Below are 21,931 nucleotides of genomic sequence, written 5' to 3' on the forward strand. Positions count from 1 at the left end.
CTCTCAAACCGCCGAAGACAGAGCGCGCACGAGAAGCTCAGCGTCTTGTACTCGTGAGCGATGAATGCCTGGACTTTGCGGTACGTAGGCCTATTAGCCTCATCACTGTTCCCTTTCTTGCTTGTCTTGATCCTGTCCTACTCCCGACCAAGGCTCCGAGCATTGCCTCGCCGCCATGCCGCGTCTTCCAGCGTCACAGTCTTGTAGAGCATGAGCGACTTCGAGGACTCAAAACGAGAATACGGCTTCAGGTAAGGGTATGCTGTAGCTCCTGTGCCGATGACAACCGTAATCTCCATCGAAAGGCTAGGGTAGTCCTCGCAGATGCCCCTCAAGTTTCCAACATGCGTCGTAAGTCCGTCGATGCCAATGGTGAGCATGGACCTTCCGCTTTTCGGTCTCGAGTTTCTTAAGGAGGCAAATTAACTCTTTGCATGACTTTGGTATGCTACCTGCCCTCGATCTCGCTGGCCAGACGATGAGATTGGATCTAACAGTCGGGCCAAGGTATACACAAATACGTCCTCGGGCGGCAGTTGTTCGAGGCCGTAGTCGTCGAAGAAATGCTGGACGCAGCGCCTCGCATTCATCTCTAGACCCTCCCGTCCGCCTGGAAATTCAAGGCCGTCGTACACGCGGGTGTACTCATTTGGGCACCGCGTAGAGGTTCTCCAAACTACTACTAAGGCGTCGAATCTGTGTCTTGATTTTGCCTCTTGCACGTCGATGGTCCCATCGCGGAGCCGCTGAACACATGTCAAATGGTCCTGGTCCAGGTAGGGCCACTGCTCTGGGGGTGGGAAGAAGCTCGGCACAACTCCTGACTGTCCCTCTATGGCATATTGGGATCCTGCGAGAGAGTCCATCTTGTAGCGAATTGAAATCGGTGACATCCCAAACTGTTTAGACAAGCGGACGAGGATCTCAAGCTGGCTCTGACTGGGAGCGCTGCTCTTCTGGGCAGGAATCACGTTGGACAGCTCCTTGTTGATGGCTTCCATCATCTCCCCAGTGAAGTTCGCCCTGACCCATGGTTGTTCTGGCCTCTCACATGTAACGTTTATGTTGAAACAGCGTTTACACTTGCCAGTAAATGTTCCTGCATCCTCGCATTGAGAATACCTCGCTGCAGAGCAGTTGTAGCACTTTTGCGATGCTTTTGAGACGCTTGGCTGGACGGCAGTGGCGCGTCGTGTTGAATGCATTTCCGTATCTCCACGGTGGTCCTGACGTGATCCGCTTGCTATGCACATTGTTGCCGCCTCTGTAGCACTCGTAGCGAGTTCGACGGGTTCTTGCTTTATCTCTTTTGGCGTAGTCCTCGTCAGCCGTCGGTTAGGTAACTCAAGGTAAGATGCGTCCCCTTCTTCGTGCGATGACTTGTGTGCTCCGTTGAACAAGAAAGCTGTAAGCTTTGGTTGGCGGTATTGAACGAGCGGTTTCGTGTTGTCGTCTTTCATTGCTTGCGGTTTACTGCATAAATGTTAGATCCTGTTCACGTAATGCCAGTTTATAGACTTACCGTGTAGACCCCCCTCCCTTGACCGCTGCATTCGCCAATGATCCGCGTAGTGGCATGCTGTGTTCACAGCGTTTGCAGAATGCAAGGAGTGCAGATTTGAATTGCAGCGCAAGGTGAAGGGCGAGAGAAGATAGCTCGTAGTGGTGAGTGCAATACAGAAGCAATTCTTGCGAGACTTCGAAGGCATGCAGCGGTCAGCGTCCTAAACATCCTCTCTTGCTTGGCTGTTGATCCCTATCATGATTGATATACCTGGGTACCGACTCTGTGGTATCTGGCGCGGTCACGATGCCTGCTTCCCCAAGTAGGAAGTCACGCTAACGGCCTGACCGTTGCTTGCAAGGTCAACTCTCGCAGCCTCCACCATGCCTCCTTCTCTCCTTCTCTTCTTCTCTCTTACAGCTCGCTCCTGTCTCTCACTTATCTACTCTGTTCTCTTACTCTCTGTGTGCACGCATTAATCCGTCTCTCCCAGTTTCTGTTATTCTTTCAGGCTGTTGAAACGTCAGCGAGCTTATCAACGTCACGCCTGTTCCTTTTACCTTCCTAAAGAAGCAGCGACGGTTGTTCCTCTGTTTTCAGCTGTTATAGCTCACACGACAGCCAACTGTTGTTGACCCGGACGACGAAGCCCCCTCGAACAAGAAGCCCTTCATCTTCGTCCCAGAAACACGCTCGAGGAAGAAGTACGCTCTCGACCGAGACCCAAGGTCACGACACAGCCCAAACCTGGATGCTGAGAACCCGCGCGTGTTCAAAAAGTTTGCTGGGCAACAAACATCACTTGCTTCGTTCTTCACCCCTGCAGTCAACCAACCCAGTGCCAGCGTCCACCCATCGACTGTCAATCTCGGTAAAGCTACCGTAAATCTCGGTCAAACCGCCGCCGACCAGCGCCCACCGCCGTCCTTGCTCGATGCCACAAACAAGAACAACGCCGTGAATCCTTACATGAGACGATGACGACAAGGAGAACTACTACGGCCCCTCCTCCGATTTCACCGTCTATCAAGAGACTACTCAACTGTCTATTGCAGAGGCAAAGCCGAGCATCAACGCGTTCACCCCAAAACCGAACCCGATCAGCGACGCACAAGGACCACTACATCCGCATTCGGTTCTCAACGCACTGCTCCAGAAGCTTTACGAGGTATCAACCAGTGACTCTGTAGTAGATAAGATTGGCTCTGTTCGGGAGCATGCGTTAAAGAGGTACCAAGCGCTCTGGGAGAATGGCCCCGATGATTTGGCGGAGGTGGAACGCCCCCTCGAATCTACTATCCGCCTTGACGTTGTCCAGCTCTTTGAGGGCGACGCACCGTACGACGTCCAGAAGTAAGTCCTAGTCGCTTGATTGACACGCACTCCTTCCTAACGCAACGACTAGTCTTGCTGTCATCCGACTCCGAAGCATCAAGGATCTCCCACCTCATGATGGTGTCTACCGGCATGCGCTCCCGCTTAAGTCCGGCACAAAGTTCTACGTTGGACCGTCCATGGAACTGGAAGTGAGAATCAAGGAACATAACAAGCCTGCAAACTGGAGAGATGTTCCCCATCACGACGCACTAAGGAAGTGCCGTGAAGAAGGATCCGACGACTTCTTTGTCATCTTGACTAGCTTCAAGCTCCCCGAGACCCCCTCGCCTGCAACTGGCCTGAATTTAAATGTCCTCGAGATGTGGGGATCTACGATCTTCCAAGCCTGTCCATCCAGCATCTTAGCCCCATGGATCACGCGAGAGATACAACTCTTCCTTGCGGATGATTTCTTCCTTAACATGAGGCCCCCTCTTGGCCAGGGTCGTGTGGAGGCCGAGAAGGAATGGGTGTACCTCAAGAAGGCAACGGACCCCGAACTCGTGACCTACAGGGAGAAGCGCTCTGAGATCTCACGGACAAATATGCAAAAATTCCACGACACGCGGCGTGAGGCGTCGCGGGCGAAGGCACTGGATACTGGCGAAGCCGAAATCAAAGCCTATAAAATAAAGGGTCACGCCGTGCTTACAAACGTTTTAGGATATCCTTGAAACCCAGTGCTCTAGTAGCACAATTAGACTGTAGCCAATTGAATAGCTTGAAACTGGTGATCTAACTTGGAGCAAAAGTACATTAGAATGTTCAGTCGAATCTAAGAAGGCGCAGTTCATATATCTTCGGCCGTTTGTCAACTCCAAGCTCGCGCTAACTGCGTGAGACGATTATTTCTGTCCCTCCTTAGAAGTCTCACCGCTAGGTTGTTGCCAGTCCCCCGATCCCCTACTCATTCGTCCTACTGAAGATGCCCCCGTGCTTCTGCACCAAGTTAGGTTACTTATTTGAGACAATACAACTGGTTACATCCTAATACATTGTGTGCCTGGGTAGTTGTTTTGAGGATACCGAATGCCTTGTTCGGCATATGGAAGTCAATTGAAGCGGCAGCAGTTCGGTCCATCCGATTATTGGATTCCCCGAAGCGGAGAGTTGGTGGTAGGACGTCGCGTCATTTCTCGCACGGTTAGTCTCGTACGGATAGTCTCATATGGGAACGCATCTTCAGCGCAACGGAATGTGGCACTATTAGCATTGAGTGACCTATATAAAGGCCAGTTCCACGGCTATCCTGCCCATGGCCTCTGCGAAGAGAACACCGACTAACGGATAGACGACTGTGTAAGTGAACTGTATTTCCTTGGATACCGGAAAGGTATCCGGCTCGGAGCCTTCGGAACGGAGCTGACCCAGCGGCGCACGGTCCGTTCCACAGTCCGCAGAAAGCTAAGCGTGCTAAGCTTTTAAGTGGCTTAGCTGGTCTAGACCGGGCGACAGGCAACATCCACTCTCAACACCAACATAAGCATCGCCCTCTCAGCCGCTCCTTCATCTCACTTTTCGTCGCACTTTCTGCTGCCGTTCGCAGCATTCACATCCGCATGCCGATGTAGCTTCATCCCCGATTGCGCATACGCTGGCGCTTATGCAGATCAGCAGCCGTTCCTGTTTATGATGTCAACACTGCAAACAGAGAGGGAGCATGACGAGGAGCACGATGTCGAGGAGCCCGACAATCCTTTGAAGGATGCGCTCTTTGCGCTGCCCAAGCACCATGTGCTCTGGGTGAAGTACCGGAGTCGTCTCTACACAGCAATCCTGTTCTGTTCTATCTGTGCTGTCTTCTTCATTCTTTACGTATACACCGTTGGACCTCCCCTTCCGCATTCCAGGTTGACAAATAGACCGCCTGTTGTCGTCCTCCCCGGATATGGATCTTTTAAAGGCACCCGCATTATACGCCACGCGCACCACGGCAGCACGCTCGATAAACCTATTGATGCGTGGTTAGGCGTCGAGTATGCCAAACAGTCCCGTTTCGCGCCTCCAGTCTGGCCAAAGCCTTTCAATGGTACCAGAGACGCGTCAAAGTATGGTCCGATATGCATTCAGGGGGGCAATCAGAACATACAATCAGAAGACTGTCTCAATCTCAATATTTATCGACCTGCCGGCATCCCATATTCGAAGAAGCTCCCAGTCCTGGTGTTCTTTCACGGCGGCAGCTTTGTGATGGGAAGTGGAAGGAACTTCGACGGTGCCGGCTTCGTGGCTAGATCACCGGTATCGCTTATGGTCGTCACGGCGCAATATCGACTGAGTTCGCTGGGTTCTTTGCCATCTGCGTTGTTTGAAGAGGAGGGCCTATTAAATCTGGGCATTCAAGATCAGCGCATGCTGTTGCAGTTTCTGCAAAGGTACCTCTCGGTTTTTGGCGGAGACCCCAAGCGTGTCACGCTCTCAGGCCAAAGTGCTGGAGCACATGCTGTGGGTATTCACTTGTTTCACCACTATGGGACCGATGCTGGAAAACCTCTCTTTGCGCAAGCGATTTTGTCTTCCGGGTCACCAACTGCGCGATCTTTCCCGGAAGCTACATACCCCTTGTATAAGCGACAATTCAAGGAGTACATGGAGTATCTGAAATGTCCCTTGGCGCCTAACGCGGCGGCGTTGAGATGCTTAAGAGGGGTGGATGTTGATAAGATCAGGACGAAGCAGAGCCGGCTCTACGGCGCAAGCAACTACAAAATAACTTGGCCCTTTCAGCCGGTTTCTCCTGGACCGCTTCTGGAAAAGCGCGGTTCAGTATCTGGCGAGGATGGGACTTTCTGGAAGATCCCTACCATGATCTCGTCCTGCACCGACGAGGGATCTTCCTTCGCACCGAAAGATCTCGAGACAACGGAAGACTTTACCTCTTTCCTTCACAACGTAAACCCAGGATTGACTGCCGAGGACCTTGTTGATCTGGCGAGGTTGTACCCCGACCCAGACGAACCCACCAGCCCGTACTGGGACTCTCCAAAGAGCAAACAGTTCAAGCGTATCGTTGCGGCATATGGTGATTACTCGTACATCTGTCCCGTTCAAGACGCGGCCGTTAGGCTCGCCGACGCCGGTGTACCCGTCTATAAGGCCCGGTTCAACACTCCGAACTGGGGCAAGGACTGGGAGGGTGTCCCTCACGCAGCAGACTTTATGTACTTCAACGGCAGCCCGGATGTCCAGTTCCCGGAAGTCTCGGAGCTGTACAGTAGTTACTGGGCTAGCTTCGTGGCCACTGGTGACCCGAATACATATGCTGCTCCAGGGGCTCCGAAGTGGGAGATGTATAAAGGACTAGGGAAAAGCCAGCTGGCTGTTGGAAGCCGGAAGGGGATTAATGGCACCCGGATGGAACCGGAGGGCCATGGTATCCGCATGCAGGCTTGTGCGTGGTGGAGAGATCCGGAGCGGATGAAGAGGCTGAGGAAATGATGGGTGTTTCGATTGGATGATTCATGAGAGGAGTGAATGGTTTGGATGGCATACGTACGATACCCACCGTTTGATGTTCCGTTACGAGCATATTTGGGCAATATGCAATTACATTCGTCTGTTTCCTTGCGCTCCGGACCTTTCGGTAGCCTCAGGCTGATGATGCAATTGATGTAGTTCATTGCGAGCGCGGCCACAGGGAAGCTTAACAGCAGAGCTAGTACCCTCGCAGCCTAGCAGACCATGGTCAACCAGTTTCCGTGCATTCACCCCTCTCTATCTCCCTCACCACACTTCTTGTGAAGGCGTATGAGCTGATAGCGCCAGTAGGACTAGACAACGTGGCTTTTGGCACGCGTAGTCGACATTTGAGCTCTACTACTCTTCGCGCACGACATCCTGATGCGATCATTCGCAATGGGGTCTGCAGAAGAGAGGTCGTCAACCGGGAGCACGCAATGGCAGATATCACTATATATATGGTCAACAATGCTCTGATATACGAGTACTCCTTTGCGATCCCCCACCGTCTCCAAAGCTGCCAGCTTTGTGTTCTTACGACAGTTCGCACGTTCCCCTAATCCCATCAACAGTACAGCACTATGGGCTCCGCCGACACTGCCACCGCAAACGGCAATGCCTTTGAGGTAGTCTACCGCGACCCGTCTGTATACGCTGAATACGAGTCGAAATGGTCGGCACTGCCTCAAGACGCAGATGGTTGGCTTCAACGCGCACAGCACGTCGCCGATGTTCTATCTGTCGACGCAGCACAGCGTGAACGAGAAAACAAGTCACCGCGCGCCGAAGTCGCACTTTTGAAACATTCGCAATTGCTGAAGCTGTTAGGCCCGAAGGAATATGGTGGCGGTGGGCAGCCTTGGGAGGTGGGTTATAAGGCCATCCGTAAGGTTGCTGAAGCCGATGGGTATGTAGCTTATCCAGCCTGTTTTGATATACCACATACTCACTTTAAAATTGTAGCTCTATTGGCATGCTTCTCGGGTACCACCTCTTGTGGAGCACAACCGCCCACGTAGTCGGCTCTCCCGAACAGGCCGATCGCCTGCAAAAGCTCATCATCGAGAACAACTACTTCCTCGGTGGAGCCGTCAACCCCCGCGACAACGACCTCAAGATTACCGACCAAGGCGACAAAATCGTCTTCAACGGATTCAAGCACTTCAACACTGGAGGCGTGATCTCCGACCTCACTGTTCTCGAAGGCGTGCTGGAAGGCACAGAACACCACATCTTCGCCATCGTGCCTACCAACCAACCGGGTATCGTCTTCTCGCACAACTGGGATAACATCGGTCTGCGGTTGACGGAATCGGGAAGCGTCAAGATTGAAAACGTCGAGGCGCCTTGGAGCGATGCGCTGGGCTGGAACGCCGATACGAAGCAGCCCAACCCGGAGATTCTGCAGATTCCATTTGCTTCGCTCCTGCTTCCGACGATCCAGCTCGTGTTTAGCAATTTCTATCTGGGGATTGCGCTGGGTGCTCTCGACTATGCAGCCAAGTACACCGTGAAGAACACCCGCCCCTGGCCGTATGGCGGCGATGTACGTTCGCTGAAATAGCATGTCCTTGATGGCGTGTGAGTGATGGCTAACAGTATGCAGAACAAAGACGCCTCCACGGACGAATTCTACATCCTCTCCACCTACGGCACCTACCACGCGCACCTCCTCGCCGCCACCGCCCTCCTCGACACCGTCTCCGCCTCCCTCAGCAACCTGTACCTCTTACACTCTGGCCCCTTATCCAAGCGCTCTACTCTCACCGCCGCACAACGCGGCGCCATCGCCGAGTCCGTCGCGGCAACGAAAATCGTGACGACGGATACGGGACTGAAAGTCACGAGTGGCGTGTTTGAAGTCACTGGCAGCAGGAGTACGGCGTCCAAGGTCGGGTTGGATCGGTTCTGGAGGGATCTCAGGACGCATACGTTGCATGATCCTGTGGCGTATAAGAGGCGCGAGGTGGGCAGGTGGAGGGTGTTGGGGGAGGCGCCGGAGCCGACGTGGTATACGTAGGTTGGAGTTTGGGTGAGGCGCTAGGGTGGATGGTGAGGTTGAGTTTCCGGTGCCTTTGGGTAGTTCGAGGTGTTCGCATTTTTCAGAAGAAGTATGCAGCCTGCTGGAAATAGTGTTGAAATGTGATAGGTGGGAACAAGAGAGAAATCTAATGTCATCTCAGAGAGTGCATACCTAGCAGTGAATCGAAGACGCGCAAACTTACTAACGACTCACCTTTCGACTCATTATGATATCCATATGCAAATATACGCGAAAAGAGCATCTACAATCCGCGTCTAAATCGCTTACTGTTCTTACATAGGTATTTTGCAGAGACCTCGTGCGCTCCAACGTTGAGCTAGCTATTCTTCACATCCTTACCTATTGAGAGAAAACCTTCGTCCAACTCGTGCGATGAGTGATTCGAGACCGGAGTCGCACATCTTACAAATAGTAGCGATGACATGCATGATAGACGTCGGCATCAACAATCAAAGAATACCTATTTGATGGTTAGGACCATGGAACCATGTGCACTGACCACCTCGGCTAATACCCCAGCCCGCGCTCGGAACCGTGTCACCACCAAAGTCTCCTTACTCGCTGGAGTATCCTTTCCTTCGGATGTGAAGTCATAGATTTTGAAAAACAACATAAAACATAACAAAAACAACAGCCCGCTTGGCTGAGTGGTACAGCGTTTCACTAGTACCCCAAAACTGGATAGTCTATGAAAAGATCCTCGGTTCGATTCCGAGAGTGGGCAATTACTTTTTTTGTTTTTGGCTGGACGACCCTCCCTCCTCCTTGGATGGCATGGCGACCGTCTCTCAATGGAAAAGGCTCGCCGAACAAGCGGTCGAGAACATTGTTAAGTCGATCCTACTGCGTTACAATGTCTATGATCTCGCTGCCAGTTCAGCCTCCCCTTATTGCCCACGGCAATCCGTCCATCTAACACAGGACAGGGTCGATAAACTGTAGCGAACTCCCTTAGGATGCCCTTGATTGGTCGCTTCTCTAGGTTGCGTGCACAAAATTCCTCGGCTTTCGCAAGTAGGTTATGGTAGTAGGTATTCGTTCTTAAGTTCGAAGACCGTGCCAATAGCCTAAAGTTCAAAGAGGAATACAAGACCGCAGAGACATAGAATACCACTCTGTGCGGACTAGGAAACGAAGAAAACTTCAGCGAAGAAAAAATTTATTTTGGAGTTGATTATATATTACGGCTATACCTAGAGTTTAGTATTGGAGTTGAATTGCTCCCTGGCGGTATTGGGTATACTGAAAAGGTGAAGCGATTAACCAACTAGAGGAAGAGTACTAGGAGCGGAAGAGCTGGACTCTCTGCGCTCGTCTGTGCAGAATCTATCTCCCTCGTCGAATCAGACACGCTTGTGCTAATAGGATCACAAGAAACAAACGCTTAACAGGATCGGCTCCTGTTTCGCGTTAATCGCACTAGGTCCGGCGAACAGACGAGACCGTATAGAATTGTCTTACACAATCGAGACTCGGAAGTTGAGATGCGGCTGCTGAGAAAGGCAGAGTTCAAGACTGGCGCAAGGAATAATTTAGGAGGCCCTCGAGTAACGCAGAGAAATTCGCTGCTCCAGAGTGGCACGCTGGACAGGATATCCGCTTCTACAATGGTGCGTAAGGAACGGGAGTGCAGACATAAGCTAAAGCCTGTGCGTATAGAATCTGATACCGCAGTGTCTTTGTTCAAAGCGATATAAATGTAAATGAGTGAAGTGCAGCAAAAAGATTTAGCAACGCTGGCGGCGATGAAAAGATCCTTGGTTTGATTCTTAGCGTGGGCAATTCTTTTAGCTTCTAGATGGACACTCTTCCTTGGTTAGAGAATGTAATGGCGAATGGGAAATACAAGCGCCGAGGATACTACTGCGTTTTTCACCTCCGACTAAGCACGACCGTACGCGCAAGGTTAGTTTTTACTTTTCTAAATAGCTCTTTTTGTTTCTTAACAGAACCTTTGTCTAAGTACAACTCGCCTTAAAACGCCGTGCCCCAGTAGCGTAAGTAGCCATCTTCAGTTGCAGCAGACCACTACTTCGCTACAGCCTCCCTCTCCACCGCCTCTGCCATCTTCTCCAGGGTAGCAAACTTCCAATCGTACACGGGCTCATCCACATGCCCATACGCAGCCCCATACCGCGCAATCCACGCACCCTTGATCCCCAACTCCCTGCAAGGCTGCTGGTCATGAAACTGGCTCTGCGCCGTCTGTAGCACCTGCTCCTTCTCGACGCCAAACTTCTCTTTCACGTACTTGAGCATGTACTCGAAGGTCCGATGGTCGGGTTTGTAGCAGCCAATGTCCTGGGCTGTGAGCACGGCGTCGAAGGGGAAGTTTCGCAGAGGGCCAGTGTGAGTGCCGTGGAAGGATATGTTGTCCACGTTAGACAAGAGGACGAGTTTATAGTGCTTTGCTAGACGCTGTAGTCCGGGCAAGGTATCAGGGAATGCGGGCCAAACACCAACGCTGTCGCCAAAGGCTTTGGACTCTTCTGGAGTAGGGGGTCCACAGCCAAGCCGTTTGACCAGCTCGGGATGGATTGTTGTTAAGACATCCGAGTATATCATTCCTGGTGTCTTCTGCTGTTGCACGCTCTCCACCTCTTGGCATGTACGCAGGATGGTTTCCTTATCGAGATTGGATATCCCATTTCTGTCGAGGACGGGCTGGAGGGCGTTGACGAGGCCGGTCTCCCAGTCTATGAGCGTGCCGTAGACGTCGAAGGAGAGGAGTCGGAAATCCGTCAATTTCGACATATCAATTCAGACGTAAGGGACAAGAGTTGGACAGATCTTTTTTCGAGGATGACAGTGATTCTATGTTCTACAGCGACTTCTGCGCAGAGGACGGTGAAGTGGCGTATGGTTCTTATTCTATGCGCCCTAGATGTCAATGGGAGTACAGGATATGGTTACATGGAGGAAGAAGGGCGCAGTGTCAATCTCACTGACGTATCCAACTGCGGGGTGGGAAATCTCCCGAATTTAAGCGGGGGTAGACATATTTTGACTAACTTTCTACGGAAACTCAGAACGATCCGGAATTATTCATGTGGACCACCTTCCTAACCAATTCACATTTTATAGCTCAAGTTGCCAATCTTTGTTTGCAGCACCTCCTTTGTGAGATTCCACAGATTCCGAGCCAGCTCCGGGTCCATCGCTTGCGAGCTTGGCTCCGTTAGCTTGCGGTCCGGGACGATATATTGTCCTTGAATCTCCTCTTTGACTACATCTGGACTTGTCGCTGCGAAGAGAATGGGCCTGCACCCTTGCTTCACAGGATCTTTCATGAAGGGCCTGACAGCCTTCACACCTATGGTGCCCAACAGGCCATAAGCATCCTCGGCCTGTTTCTGCTGATCAGTCGCGACTCCTCCCGGATGCGTAGCATTGATCCATGGCTCTCCCTTGTCTTTGGTTACAGGACCAAACTGCTGAGCCTCGATGCGCTTGACCAATTCGCGAACAAAAAGGATCATTGCCAGCTTGCTGCGATTGTACAGATACGACGGTCCGATGTCCTGGTTAATCTCCTCGACGGAAGCGAACTTGACCGAAGAAGGTGTCATTCGATGTAATTCCGAGGACTGGAAAACAAGTCGAGAGTCCGTTGTTTTCTGGAGGATGGGAAGGAGTGTGAGTGCCAAATGAACCTGGCTGAAGAAATTGACCTGCATGTGCGTGTCCAGTCCATCTCCTGATACATTGTATACCCCCACGCCCAAGCCAGCGTTGCAGATGAGGGCGTCAAGTCTGTCAAGCTCCTTGGCCAAGGATGAGGCAACTTCGTCGGTTTGCTTGAAGGATTCAAGGTTGCACTGTCTCCATTCAACTTTGCTGGTGTCGCCCCATTCCTTGAGGTCCTCGAGCGCCTCTTGTGCGTGTTCTTCCTTCATAGACAAGAGGTATATCTTCTCAGGGTTGTGCTGGAGGAGGTGAGCCACGATGCCATAGCCGATGCCTGCGGAGCCACCAGTTACGACGTAGACCTGTAGTGGCGTTAGCGACTGGGCGAAGAACCTTGGATTGAGGAGGCGAGCCATGCCTTTCCCTTCAGGTCTGGAATGTCCGTATTGGGGTCGAATTTGTTGCCTGTGAGAGACATTGTGATGGCGTGCTTGCAATGAGTCTTTATCAGTGTGGAACGACGGAAATCAGCTGTGTTAGAGTTTCCAGGTCAATTGTTACGTCTTCTTGAGCAACCGGTGCTCTTATAGATGGCACAGTTAGGTCATTGGAGCTGTGTCGTCCTTGTGTCGTCATAGCCTGCGTCAACGTAACATCAAATGTGGAAGACACGTGCCTTGCTCCATGCGATAGACGAGTATCCGTAAACGAGACCATTGCTGGCACCTCCCTTAACTACGACGATGCAGTTTCAGTGACGATGATGCACAAAGCGAAGACGGGTGGTAGAACACGCGGGAAGCTGAGAACAGCCCCACAGCCATAGATCTCGGCTGCGCCTCCTGTTCGGCTAAACCTGCCAGGATAACCCTCCGCAAGCTTGTTCCTCTTGAGTTCAGGATATATACAACATCAAATCCAAAATGATAGATGCGTCTTATTCGACAGAAATCTGATTTGAGAGACATATTCTCTATGATTTGCCTTACCCCCTCCCCTCAATACAGTTAGTTAAAAGTTTCGCTTTCGCTGGCGTCTCCTTATCCTCCCACAATATGCATGGGAGAAGTCGCCGCACCTATGCAGCGGCATAAGTGCAGCTATGCTGTCTTTGTCACACAAGTCTTAGCAAAGATTCCAACATTATAGTCATCCTTGCCCGATGTAATATAGTTATGTACCCAGTTGCGCTGATCATACTTCCCTAGGCCCCTATCAACCCAGCCTCTGAATGCCTCTGTTACGCCCCGTTCGGCCTTTTACCTTACTGTACTCGCTTCCTCTCTCATCTCAACGCGGGAATATGGGGGCTTGTCTCTTGTTATCAATGCGGACTTGTTCCAGTCAACACTTTCACGGCTCCAATGATCCATGGCTCCCATTCATTGGTCGAGACTCGATGAAAGATATATGGACAATCAAGCTTCCAATCTACGGCAGTTGATCCACCATTAGCCGAACGTCTACGATCAACAGTCAATATACAGCCACGCAGTAGATGCCAGGAGCTCCTGCGGCCTTGTTAGATTATCAGAGGCGATGTTCGGCACTGACAGACTCTGCATCATCCAGTTTTAAGGTGTCGAGAGGTGGCTGCACTTCCCCTTTCTGCTCGCAGACTTCACTCATTTTTGTGCCTGATTCACTATTGTTCTGAGAGACGCCTTCCTCCCTAATATGCATTGGAAAAGCCTAGCCCTTGCAGCGGCGCTGTCTACCCAGGATGCCGCCGCCATTTCAACTCGCGGCCTTGTGAACCGCCAAGTACGAAACCAACGTGACCTCAGTTCTCTGTATACAGGCTTACCCTCCTAGTTTGCCCAAGCGGCCATGATGCGATTCCAATGTTCGCAGCTTGTGTTCGATCGCATCGATCCTCTTGTCCAACCAGGTTCTACCCCCTCCGCACACATGCACCAGATTGTTGGCGGTAACTCGTTCAATGCGACCATGAAGCCGATCGATTACGATCCAGCGGTTCAGTCGACCTGCACAACCTGCGATTACTCTGAAGACTTTAGCAACTACTGGACGGCAAATCTTTACTTCAAGGCTCGCAACGGATCGTTCAAACGTGTGCCGCAATATGTCAATCTGGGCCTCCAAGGACGTGAGGGTGTCACTGTGTACTATATCCCGCCGTATGATGGGAAGACTAAAGTGACCGCTTTCCCAAAGGTGGCGTTTACCAGAATACAATGTCTGATTGTCACTGACGTGGCAACAGGGCTTCCGCATGCTAGTCGGAGACGCAGGCCTGCGCACCAGACAGGGCCAGCAGAAGCAGCTTTGCCATCGCTGCGTTCCCAACTTCAAGCAAGATCCTTTCGGTGGCGCTCCCTGCACGGGAGACGATACATATGACCTGCCGAAGAAGATGTGCGGAGGCGGCATTCGTACTACGATAACTTTCCCAACGTAAGCGCTTAGTGTTGCTGTAGCAAATATGCCACTTACTGACACTCCAAGTTGCTGGGATGGCAAGAACCTGGATAGTCCTAACCATAAAGAACATGTAGCCTATCCTGGTAAGCACCTGTAAAGTTACTCTTCTAGTAGATGTTTTTGCTAATAGCCAATAGCATCCGGATCATTCGAGAGCACCGGTCCTTGCCCTGCTAGCCATCCTGTCCGCCTTCCTCAGCTTATGTATGAAGTTATGTGGAATACGACGCAATTTAACGATAAAAATCTGTGGCCTGAAGACGGATCCCAGCCTTTTGTATACTCCATGGGAGACGGGTAAGAGACCCATCCATACTCACTGAAGCCAACCACTGACCATTGCAGCACTGGCTACGGGCAGCATGGTGACTATCTTTTGTAAGGACAATCATATCCTCCTGTAGCTAACGCAGCTAACACCACCAAGTGGCTGGAAAGACGGTGTTCTCCAGAAGGCACTCGATGCCCGCTGCTCCGGAAACAGGTGCAGCCAGCTGAAGACGCAAACCCCAGCTCAGGCTATGAAGTGCGCCAAGAGTCAAGCTGTCCGCGAGCCGTACGATGGATGTAAGTTGTATCACAAATTTCCAAGCAGCGAACTTGCTAAGCCTATATTGCAGGGCTTGATGAGCTTCCTGGAGGCATGCCGGTGACCTACTCTTGAGCTACTGGCGTGTGAAATGTTCACCGTTCATCCATCGACGCATTATCGTGGTATTGGACGTGGAGAGGTTGGATAGGGAGTAATGACGGTGGCGGAGTGGATGCAGCTTTGATTGCTTCGTCGTTTTTCGTCAATACAACAGTTTCCCCGCCAATGCAACGAACTACCAAATGATGTGATGGAAAATGTTTGGAAGACGGTATGTCTGGAGTGTTGAAGTGTTGCGATAAATCTATATTCCATTTTCGAAGACCGCTTTGCAACTTTTCTCCCCAGTTGCCCATGCGCTCATTCGCTACTCTCAATCGAACCTCTGGAAGCGCAGACCGCAATTGGGAATTCCACAATGAGTCATCGTATGCACATATCTAACCATTGTCAATACCTTATTCCATGCTTGGTTTCACTAATTGATAAATGTACGTACCGGATCTTCCCATTCTCAATCCTGAACTCATGCGAATCCGGCCACCCACTGTTCCCAAAATCCAGCATCACATCCACAGCACCCACCGTCTCATCGATGACATACCGCCTGTTGCGCAGCGGAACACCGGAGGGCACACCGCCCGCACACGTCCCGTTGGGTCCCGGGTCACCGTAGAGCCCGCCTTCAAGCCGCACGCAAGGCTTGCCCCATGGAACCGTGACGTTCGGGTTGTTAAAGAGGTCGCAATACGCATCTGCTGCCTTCTTGATCGTATCTCGAGTGTCTCGCTGCTCCTCTGGAATGGTACCCCAGTTTTCCTGCGTGACCCAGTACGCGTAGCCGGTGATGTTGAAGAGCCAGTCACCAGGCTTCGTGACAATCATGTCCACCTTGTTTATTTTGTGGTTCGCGAAGCGCAGTTGGGTACCAATGACATATGGATCAGTCGTGCTGTTTACAATAACTTCGGTGTATGTTGCGCAGCTGGTTGTATCGTAGAGACTGCGGTTATGGGTAATGGCGAGAGGCTTGTTCAAGATGCCGGTGTCGACGTCGATTTTCTTTGCGTTTTCGTAGTAACCGAGCCAGGTGCTGTTGTCGAAACGGGCTTTGAATGCTGCGGTCTTTCCACTGGTTTGTGTCGCCAGATATGAATCTACTGCTTCGACGAGCTGGGGACGCGTGCAGTGTGAGGCAACTGTCGCTGCTAAACCCAAAACTAATGCGGCGTTTGCGAACATCTTGACGGTGGCTATCGGTATGTTGGGCAGTACGGGTGGGCCGGAGAAGTTTATATTATATACTTCCGCAGTCATGGACGTCGAGTACTCCTATGGCACCTCCAATGTAGTGCCGATGCAAGAAAATGTCAGCTTGGAAGTCCTACATTAACATGAATTAGCAGCCTTATTCGAATGGCCAAGCAATCAATCCGCGGTTAATGGGCTTTTGTACCTGCACCGCCAGCAGTTGCCCCACCATTCAGATTGTTAAAATAGATTAGGGCCCCGTGATGTGTGACGAAAGGCTTGAGGTACGGGTGTGTCGACTTTGTCAAATGAGATCGAACTTCTGCTTCGTGGCCCAGAGGCGCGTTAGACTCCTTAGTAGTTGAACTCTTTGGGGACCCCATGCCCAAGGTTTACGGCTCATGACTTCTCTTAGAACCAAGTCGCTTGGTATGGGGCCTGTAAGCTCCTCTTGGTGATTTGCTGCGCATACCACCTCCCCTTGCATTAGACCCTCGACATAACACTCTCCCACAAGTAGATATCTCTCTGGACTCTCCGGCGAGTGTGCCCCCTGATCTAGCACACCTCGTCGTTTGTGAGGATCTACGTTTAGCATCGGCCGGAGGATAAAGGGAACGTTTCCCCCCAGAAAGCACAACAGGAACATCCCCTTCCAGCAGTGAGTCCGAGCCTAAGCCAAAGTAACCGTTGATAGTGAGGAAGAGGCGCCTTCTTTCGCATATGGAGACGGCTGTTTCAACAAATCGATCTGCATCGCCAAACTTTGCCCACTCATGCAACTCAGCCTCCAAACCCGGATACAGGTGAAAGATCTCTCTGAGTTGTTCCTCTGTTGGCGAGTAAAGATCCCTTAGCATATGTCGAACATTTATAACTCCCATTTGTCTGGATTGTTTTTGCTCTTTTGATTTTGTTTTGCTGCCCTCATGAAGGCGCATAATGTATGCCGCAAAATGTGACAAAGCAGTTTCCGTATCTTCAGTGAGAGATCCGTAAGCGTTGCGGCCGCCAGTGAGAGTTCGCGACATGAGACGAAGCCCTTCTGTTGAAGTGAATAGCGTTCCCAGATTGCTAGAAAAGAGAAGTGCGATGTCAAGCAAATCACGACGACGGCTAGACATGAGATCACCTCTGTAATAAATCATCCCGATCATGATTTCACTGACAGTGAGGACATCCGGGCATGTATCTGTCCATTCAGTCAGATCCAGCGGAAAGTCTTTTGCTGCAGCGAAAGAATCATCTTGATCCCAAGGAGCTAGGGTGGCCCGAAGTACCTTCTCCCAATTCGGAATCCAGGAAGGCATCGATTCAGGTCGTTCTCCCAACCCAGACAGAGGTCCAAAGCTTCCAGTGACCTGACGCTCGCTCTCGTAGCCAGGAATAGCTGCAGTGTACTGGACGCTTGACAAAATTGACAGGGTTTTCGTCGCGGTTATGGCCTTCCAAGCGATTCGTCTCCATAACTCGAAGGAAGATATACTATAGTCTGGCTTTAAAAACAAATTGTCGGATCCTGGAACGTTATCGCTTGTGGCGATGCTTAAAAGTCCATACGCTCTATCTCGATGATCCGTGCAATCTAGCTGGCGCGTCAACCGCATGAGGTCCAGGAAACAAAGCTTCGGAGGTGGTAGCTCGCTCATGGTAGGTGACATTCGATATGATAAATAGGCGTTGTAGACCCCTCCCATACTCAGCGCGCCGCAGACATCTCGATAATTGGTGCGAAGCAGTGCTGCAGCCGTGCCCAACCAGCGCCAGTCGATCTGCGCGTCGCCCCATCTCACCACGGCATCTTTGGCAAGTACGACTTCTTGGACGACCCATATGCGCCAGAACCAAGGTGCTTGGAATATATCGGCTATTGACCACCAAAGCTGAGGCATGAAGGGTGCAATACGGGTCAGAGATTCTTCGCTGCAAACTGAGTTCCTATAGAATTCGTTTACCTTCTCACGCAAGAACGCTTCATTCTCGTACTCTGAGACCTGGAGAGGAAACTCGTCGAAGTCCTCACAGTATAACCAAAGGTCGGGGGACCCAGGACGACCATAGGCGTAGCTAGCCTTCCGATTCTGTTTTGTGGTCGCTAGCCAGCGATTAACGATTTGACAAATCGCGCCGAAACCGCGCCGTGCGCGTATGTTTGTAAAGAGTGCAGGAGGATGGGCTGGTAAAACATGCCGAGCATCCCAATCTGCGCTTTGACAGATCCAAATAACTACTCTACGTGCGTTCGAATACACGGAGCCCATCAGTGCGACTTGATGGCCACGCTCCGTCTGATCTTCCTGGTTTATGCAGATCGCATCAATAAAGTAGAAAAGGGGTTTGACTTCGTGTCGAAGATCGCAGAGAGCTTGCGTTAAATTTGGCGTGACAATCATGTCTCTACCGTTGCACTGAATTATGGGCCTGTTCCTGGTCCTTGGGATCGAGCTTGTCGCATGCCCCCACAGATAGGAAAGGGCCTCGTAGTCCTGTGGACACTTCAGATTTCTATAGTGCAATCCACCTCGCAGTGGTTCGTCCCCCTTCCCAGGATACAGCTCGAAAACCCGGAACGTTTCCCCGGAATGAAGAGGATGATACAAAACAGATGTATCGGCAGTTAGTAGTCGCATTGTCTCGTATAGCACCATGGTTGCCGGGTTGCTGCTAGTATATTCAAGCGGAAGGGGCGATCCAGCAGACAATGCGTTCTGAGTCGGCTTGAGACAATCTGGGTCGATGGTGGTGGCATCGGCACTGCCAACAGACTTCGAAATCGGTGGCCAGATACTGCGCTTGTCTGAGTCTGGCATGAAATGTTTAAGTACATCGCCCATCCAAGTATAGAAACGACCTGCCATATTCAGCGTAATGTTATGCCATTTGGTTGAACGGTCAATGGAGTGCGTAGCCTGTTTACGGGCCGGGGTCAGACATTGGATGATGGAAGAAGCATACGGTTATCCTCAACCGTGAAGACATACTCTTCCCCGCGTCGCGTAGGAGGTGTCTGGAACGGAGACTCCATGTAGGTAGCTGTTTCGAAGTTTCCACGTAGGTGTCTGCAGTGGATGTCTTGGAAGGTGACAATGCAAGAGATGGAAACGGCGGGGGAGGGAAGTTACCAACGACAAGGCACAGGGCACAGCCTCAGCCTCAGCCCGAAAGGTGGCTGCCTGGAATACGAAATGACCCATTAAGCCGCCTTCAGCAAGTGTAGGCACATCCACAAACGTCCACATACTCTAGGGTAATGAGAAGTTATGGGTGCGACCTGCGATGTTTTAGACCTCCGATTGAAGTCTGATCAGCAGCTATCTTGCAAGCTTTCCTTCATCTCTTTCCTCAGCCCCGTAACTGTCTCTGTATGCTCGGTCCCCAGATGCGCTGCCTCGACGAAGAAGCTAGCGATGACTGCTAAAAACGCAAATACAGTGTACGTGATCCACATGTTCCGTATAGACCAAGAAAACGCTTCCTTCACAGCAAGCTCCCATTTGGGATTCTGTAGTGTTCCGGCCAGCATAACATTCGCCATGGCATTTTCGCCTGAGAGATCTTTCAATAGATTGTGGGGCAGACCGGCCGCTCGCAACAACTCAGCCCGATCGTCCATGGAATTCATGAAGATGGTGCCCCCGACGACGACAGATACCGTGAGTGCCATACAGCGAATGAAGCTGAGCGTCGAAGTCGCGGTAGCCACGTCTTGCTGGTGAACTTGGCTTTGAACAGCAATGAGAGGCGGCTGGAATAGCATGCCCGACCCTATACCGGCAATTGCCTGGTATCCAATCGCCTGTGCGGTGGTGGTATGCGGGCCCCACGAAATGAAAAGCCCGAATCCTATGCATAGGAGAATCGTCCCAGCCCAGATTATCTCGCGGAAACGACCAGTCCGATGGATGAGCACCCCGGACGCGACTCCTGCTAGCGCTCCAATGAAGATGAAGGGCATGAGGAGGATACCTGATCTGAGCGGAGATGCCTCAAGAACTGATTGAAGGAAAAGAGGCATGTAATACTCAGCACTAATGAAAACCTACTCAAAATTTGTTAGACACCCCGCTGTGGCAGAACGTTCCGCAATGTGACTTACAAAACCATGGAAAAAGGTGACAAAGAGAGCCGCAACGATACTCTTGTTTTTAAAGAGCTCCATTGGGATCAACGGGTACTTTGACACACGTGCTTCGCTATAAATGAAAGCGAAAACCATCAACCCTCCCACGACTAGGAGGGCTACAACTTTGGCTGAGTCCCACGGAAAGATGGCTCCGCCGAAGTCGAGGCCCAGCAGAACCATGGAAGTGAAACCTAGGAAAGTTAAAACCCCTAGCCAGTCTATGGCCTTGATACCTTGCATGAATGTGGTATGTTCATGTTTAATGTCAAGGAAAAGAAGGATCAGGACGAAAGCAGAGCCACTGATCGGAAGGTTGATATAGACTTAAATCAGTCAGTCGTAGCACACTGTCCGTGCAAACCAGTGGGACATACAACACCATCTCCACGAGACTAAGCTAGCAAAGACTCCACCCAGGATAGGGCCTATACCTCCGGCGAGAGCCCAAATACCCTCAATCAGGCCCATGAAGAGACTTCTTTGTCTGCAACGACGTTAGCATGGACTTGCGGTTAGGCTGCACAATTCACAACTATACCGTAGGCTGAATAAGTCGCTTATGCAGACATGCACAAGCAGGATCAAGCCTCCACTGGCCCACCCTTGAAGAGCTCTCCCGACAATAAGTGCCTTCATCGTTTTCGCTGTAGCGCATACTGCTGATGAGCCGAAGAAGACCGCAAGAGCAGCAAGCACAATCATTTTCCGGCCCCAGATATCTGAGAGCTTAGCCCAGATAACGCCGGACGCTGCATTCGCAAGCAGAAACGCAGCACCAATCCAGGTATAACCGGCGGCCGACGACAGGTCCCGGGATATTGTCGGAGCGGCAGTAGCTACTATAGTGGCGTCTAATGCAGCTACAAATAGTGAAAGCTGAGAGTCCAATCAATATCGAAGGATGAAGAGCGGTCAGGTCTAGCTTCAACATACAAAAAGAGCGATGACAATGGCAGTTAGGCGCCATTTGCTCCTGTTCTTGCTGTCCATCGCGGTCGGACTTGCTCGATCATTGCTTTGCTCTCGATTCTCTTCGCTCAAAGTGCTCAATCTTTCAACCTTGGCGGATTTTGAATCCAAGCCGGTTGCCTCTGGATCTATGCTGCGGTTAAGCAGCTCGAGCTCACGGTCCATCGCAAAGGTGGACTGTCACAAGTGCATATGTGGAAATAGTACTCAATATTGGGGAAGTGAAAAGTAAGTTGAAATGACTCCTGGTGGCTATTTTCTAAGTGGGTAGACGAGTCGGGGCCCCTGTCATTACATCAATGACAAGGGGCAAAACCATTCCGCCCTTTCAAACATCCTTCCCGCCTTTTTACTTCTCACCCATTTCCACCTTTGCCGCGAGTTGGAGTCTTCGTCCATGGAGATTCGACACCTTCGGTAGCCGTACTCGCAACTCCGGGTTCTCTGCCGCACTGCATTAAGCAGTATGAACAACTCTGCATGCACGTGACCTGGGACTTACGGATGCCTTGGTACAGCTCACTGAGGAAAGTGTGTTTC

General features: G+C 51.3%; 10 protein-coding genes and 1 non-coding gene across 11 annotated transcripts; 5 read left to right on the plus strand and 6 right to left on the minus strand.

Moving 5' to 3' along the window:
- Window positions 1-422: 422 nt before the first annotated feature.
- On the minus strand, window positions 423-1,578 carry EI97DRAFT_502620 (uncharacterized protein; the record flags this gene model as incomplete). The annotated part of the gene is made up of 2 exons (XM_033802756.1): window positions 423-1,473; window positions 1,523-1,578. 2 exons carry the CDS (start codon window positions 1,576-1,578, stop codon window positions 423-425), a joined length of 1,107 nt encoding a protein of 368 aa, XP_033652036.1.
- Window positions 1,579-1,887: 309 nt separating this feature from the next.
- EI97DRAFT_468686 (uncharacterized protein) lies at window positions 1,888-3,594 on the plus strand (the record flags this gene model as incomplete). Its single annotated transcript, XM_033801666.1, has 4 exons — window positions 1,888-1,968; window positions 2,126-2,461; window positions 2,493-2,857; window positions 2,910-3,594. The coding sequence occupies 4 exons, from the start codon at window positions 1,888-1,890 to the stop codon at window positions 3,553-3,555; spliced, it is 1,428 nt and encodes a 475-aa protein (XP_033652037.1). The 3' UTR covers window positions 3,556-3,594.
- A 1,144-nt stretch (window positions 3,595-4,738) lies between these two features.
- EI97DRAFT_354822 (alpha/beta-hydrolase) lies at window positions 4,739-6,319 on the plus strand (the record flags this gene model as incomplete). The annotated part of the gene is made up of 1 exon (XM_033794890.1): window positions 4,739-6,319. A coding segment is annotated over one exon (1,581 nt), but the record flags the coding sequence as incomplete, so codon positions are not given.
- Window positions 6,320-6,826: 507 nt separating this feature from the next.
- On the plus strand, window positions 6,827-8,370 carry EI97DRAFT_100919 (acyl-CoA dehydrogenase NM domain-like protein). The gene is made up of 3 exons (XM_033792876.1): window positions 6,827-7,247; window positions 7,304-7,886; window positions 7,947-8,370. The coding sequence occupies exons 1-3, from the start codon at window positions 6,922-6,924 to the stop codon at window positions 8,358-8,360; spliced, it is 1,323 nt and encodes a 440-aa protein (XP_033652039.1). The 5' UTR covers window positions 6,827-6,921; the 3' UTR covers window positions 8,361-8,370.
- Window positions 8,371-9,017: 647 nt separating this feature from the next.
- On the plus strand, window positions 9,018-9,108 carry EI97DRAFT_t71. The gene has a single exon. It is a non-coding gene; the product is annotated as a tRNA-Thr (tRNA).
- Window positions 9,109-10,145: 1,037 nt separating this feature from the next.
- EI97DRAFT_435046 (HAD-like protein) lies at window positions 10,146-11,325 on the minus strand. Its single transcript, XM_033798777.1, has one exon. The coding sequence runs from the start codon at window positions 11,136-11,138 to the stop codon at window positions 10,413-10,415; it is 726 nt and encodes a 241-aa protein (XP_033652040.1). The 5' UTR covers window positions 11,139-11,325; the 3' UTR covers window positions 10,146-10,412.
- A 17-nt stretch (window positions 11,326-11,342) lies between these two features.
- Window positions 11,343-12,796, minus strand: EI97DRAFT_435047 (NAD(P)-binding protein). The gene is made up of 2 exons (XM_033798778.1): window positions 12,430-12,796; window positions 11,343-12,373 (listed from the first exon to the last, which is right to left on the minus strand). The coding sequence occupies exons 1-2, from the start codon at window positions 12,487-12,489 to the stop codon at window positions 11,456-11,458; spliced, it is 978 nt and encodes a 325-aa protein (XP_033652041.1). The 5' UTR covers window positions 12,490-12,796; the 3' UTR covers window positions 11,343-11,455.
- Window positions 12,797-13,841: 1,045 nt separating this feature from the next.
- Window positions 13,842-15,120, plus strand: EI97DRAFT_381315 (uncharacterized protein; the record flags this gene model as incomplete). Its single annotated transcript, XM_033795796.1, has 7 exons — window positions 13,842-14,189; window positions 14,239-14,429; window positions 14,481-14,539; window positions 14,594-14,753; window positions 14,802-14,834; window positions 14,884-15,023; window positions 15,077-15,120. The coding sequence occupies 7 exons, from the start codon at window positions 13,842-13,844 to the stop codon at window positions 15,118-15,120; spliced, it is 975 nt and encodes a 324-aa protein (XP_033652042.1).
- Window positions 15,121-15,421: 301 nt separating this feature from the next.
- On the minus strand, window positions 15,422-16,290 carry EI97DRAFT_451601 (uncharacterized protein; the record flags this gene model as incomplete). Its single annotated transcript, XM_033800357.1, has 2 exons — window positions 15,422-15,488; window positions 15,548-16,290. The coding sequence occupies 2 exons, from the start codon at window positions 16,288-16,290 to the stop codon at window positions 15,422-15,424; spliced, it is 810 nt and encodes a 269-aa protein (XP_033652043.1).
- Window positions 16,291-17,450: 1,160 nt separating this feature from the next.
- On the minus strand, window positions 17,451-18,929 carry EI97DRAFT_381425 (HET-domain-containing protein; the record flags this gene model as incomplete). The annotated part of the gene is made up of 2 exons (XM_033795801.1): window positions 17,451-18,222; window positions 18,307-18,929. Coding segments are annotated over 2 exons (1,395 nt in total), but the record flags the coding sequence as incomplete, so codon positions are not given.
- Window positions 18,930-19,561: 632 nt separating this feature from the next.
- EI97DRAFT_422132 (MFS transporter-like protein) lies at window positions 19,562-21,610 on the minus strand. Its single transcript, XM_033797075.1, has 5 exons — window positions 21,356-21,610; window positions 20,961-21,298; window positions 20,797-20,906; window positions 20,396-20,745; window positions 19,562-20,338 (listed from the first exon to the last, which is right to left on the minus strand). The coding sequence occupies exons 1-5, from the start codon at window positions 21,554-21,556 to the stop codon at window positions 19,604-19,606; spliced, it is 1,734 nt and encodes a 577-aa protein (XP_033652045.1). The 5' UTR covers window positions 21,557-21,610; the 3' UTR covers window positions 19,562-19,603.
- Between the last annotated feature and the right edge of the window lie 321 nt (window positions 21,611-21,931).

The sequence above is a fragment of the Westerdykella ornata genome (genome assembly GCF_010094085.1).
Source record: "Westerdykella ornata strain CBS 379.55 unplaced genomic scaffold EI97scaffold_19, whole genome shotgun sequence".
NCBI lineage: Eukaryota > Fungi > Ascomycota > Dothideomycetes > Pleosporales > Sporormiaceae > Westerdykella > Westerdykella ornata.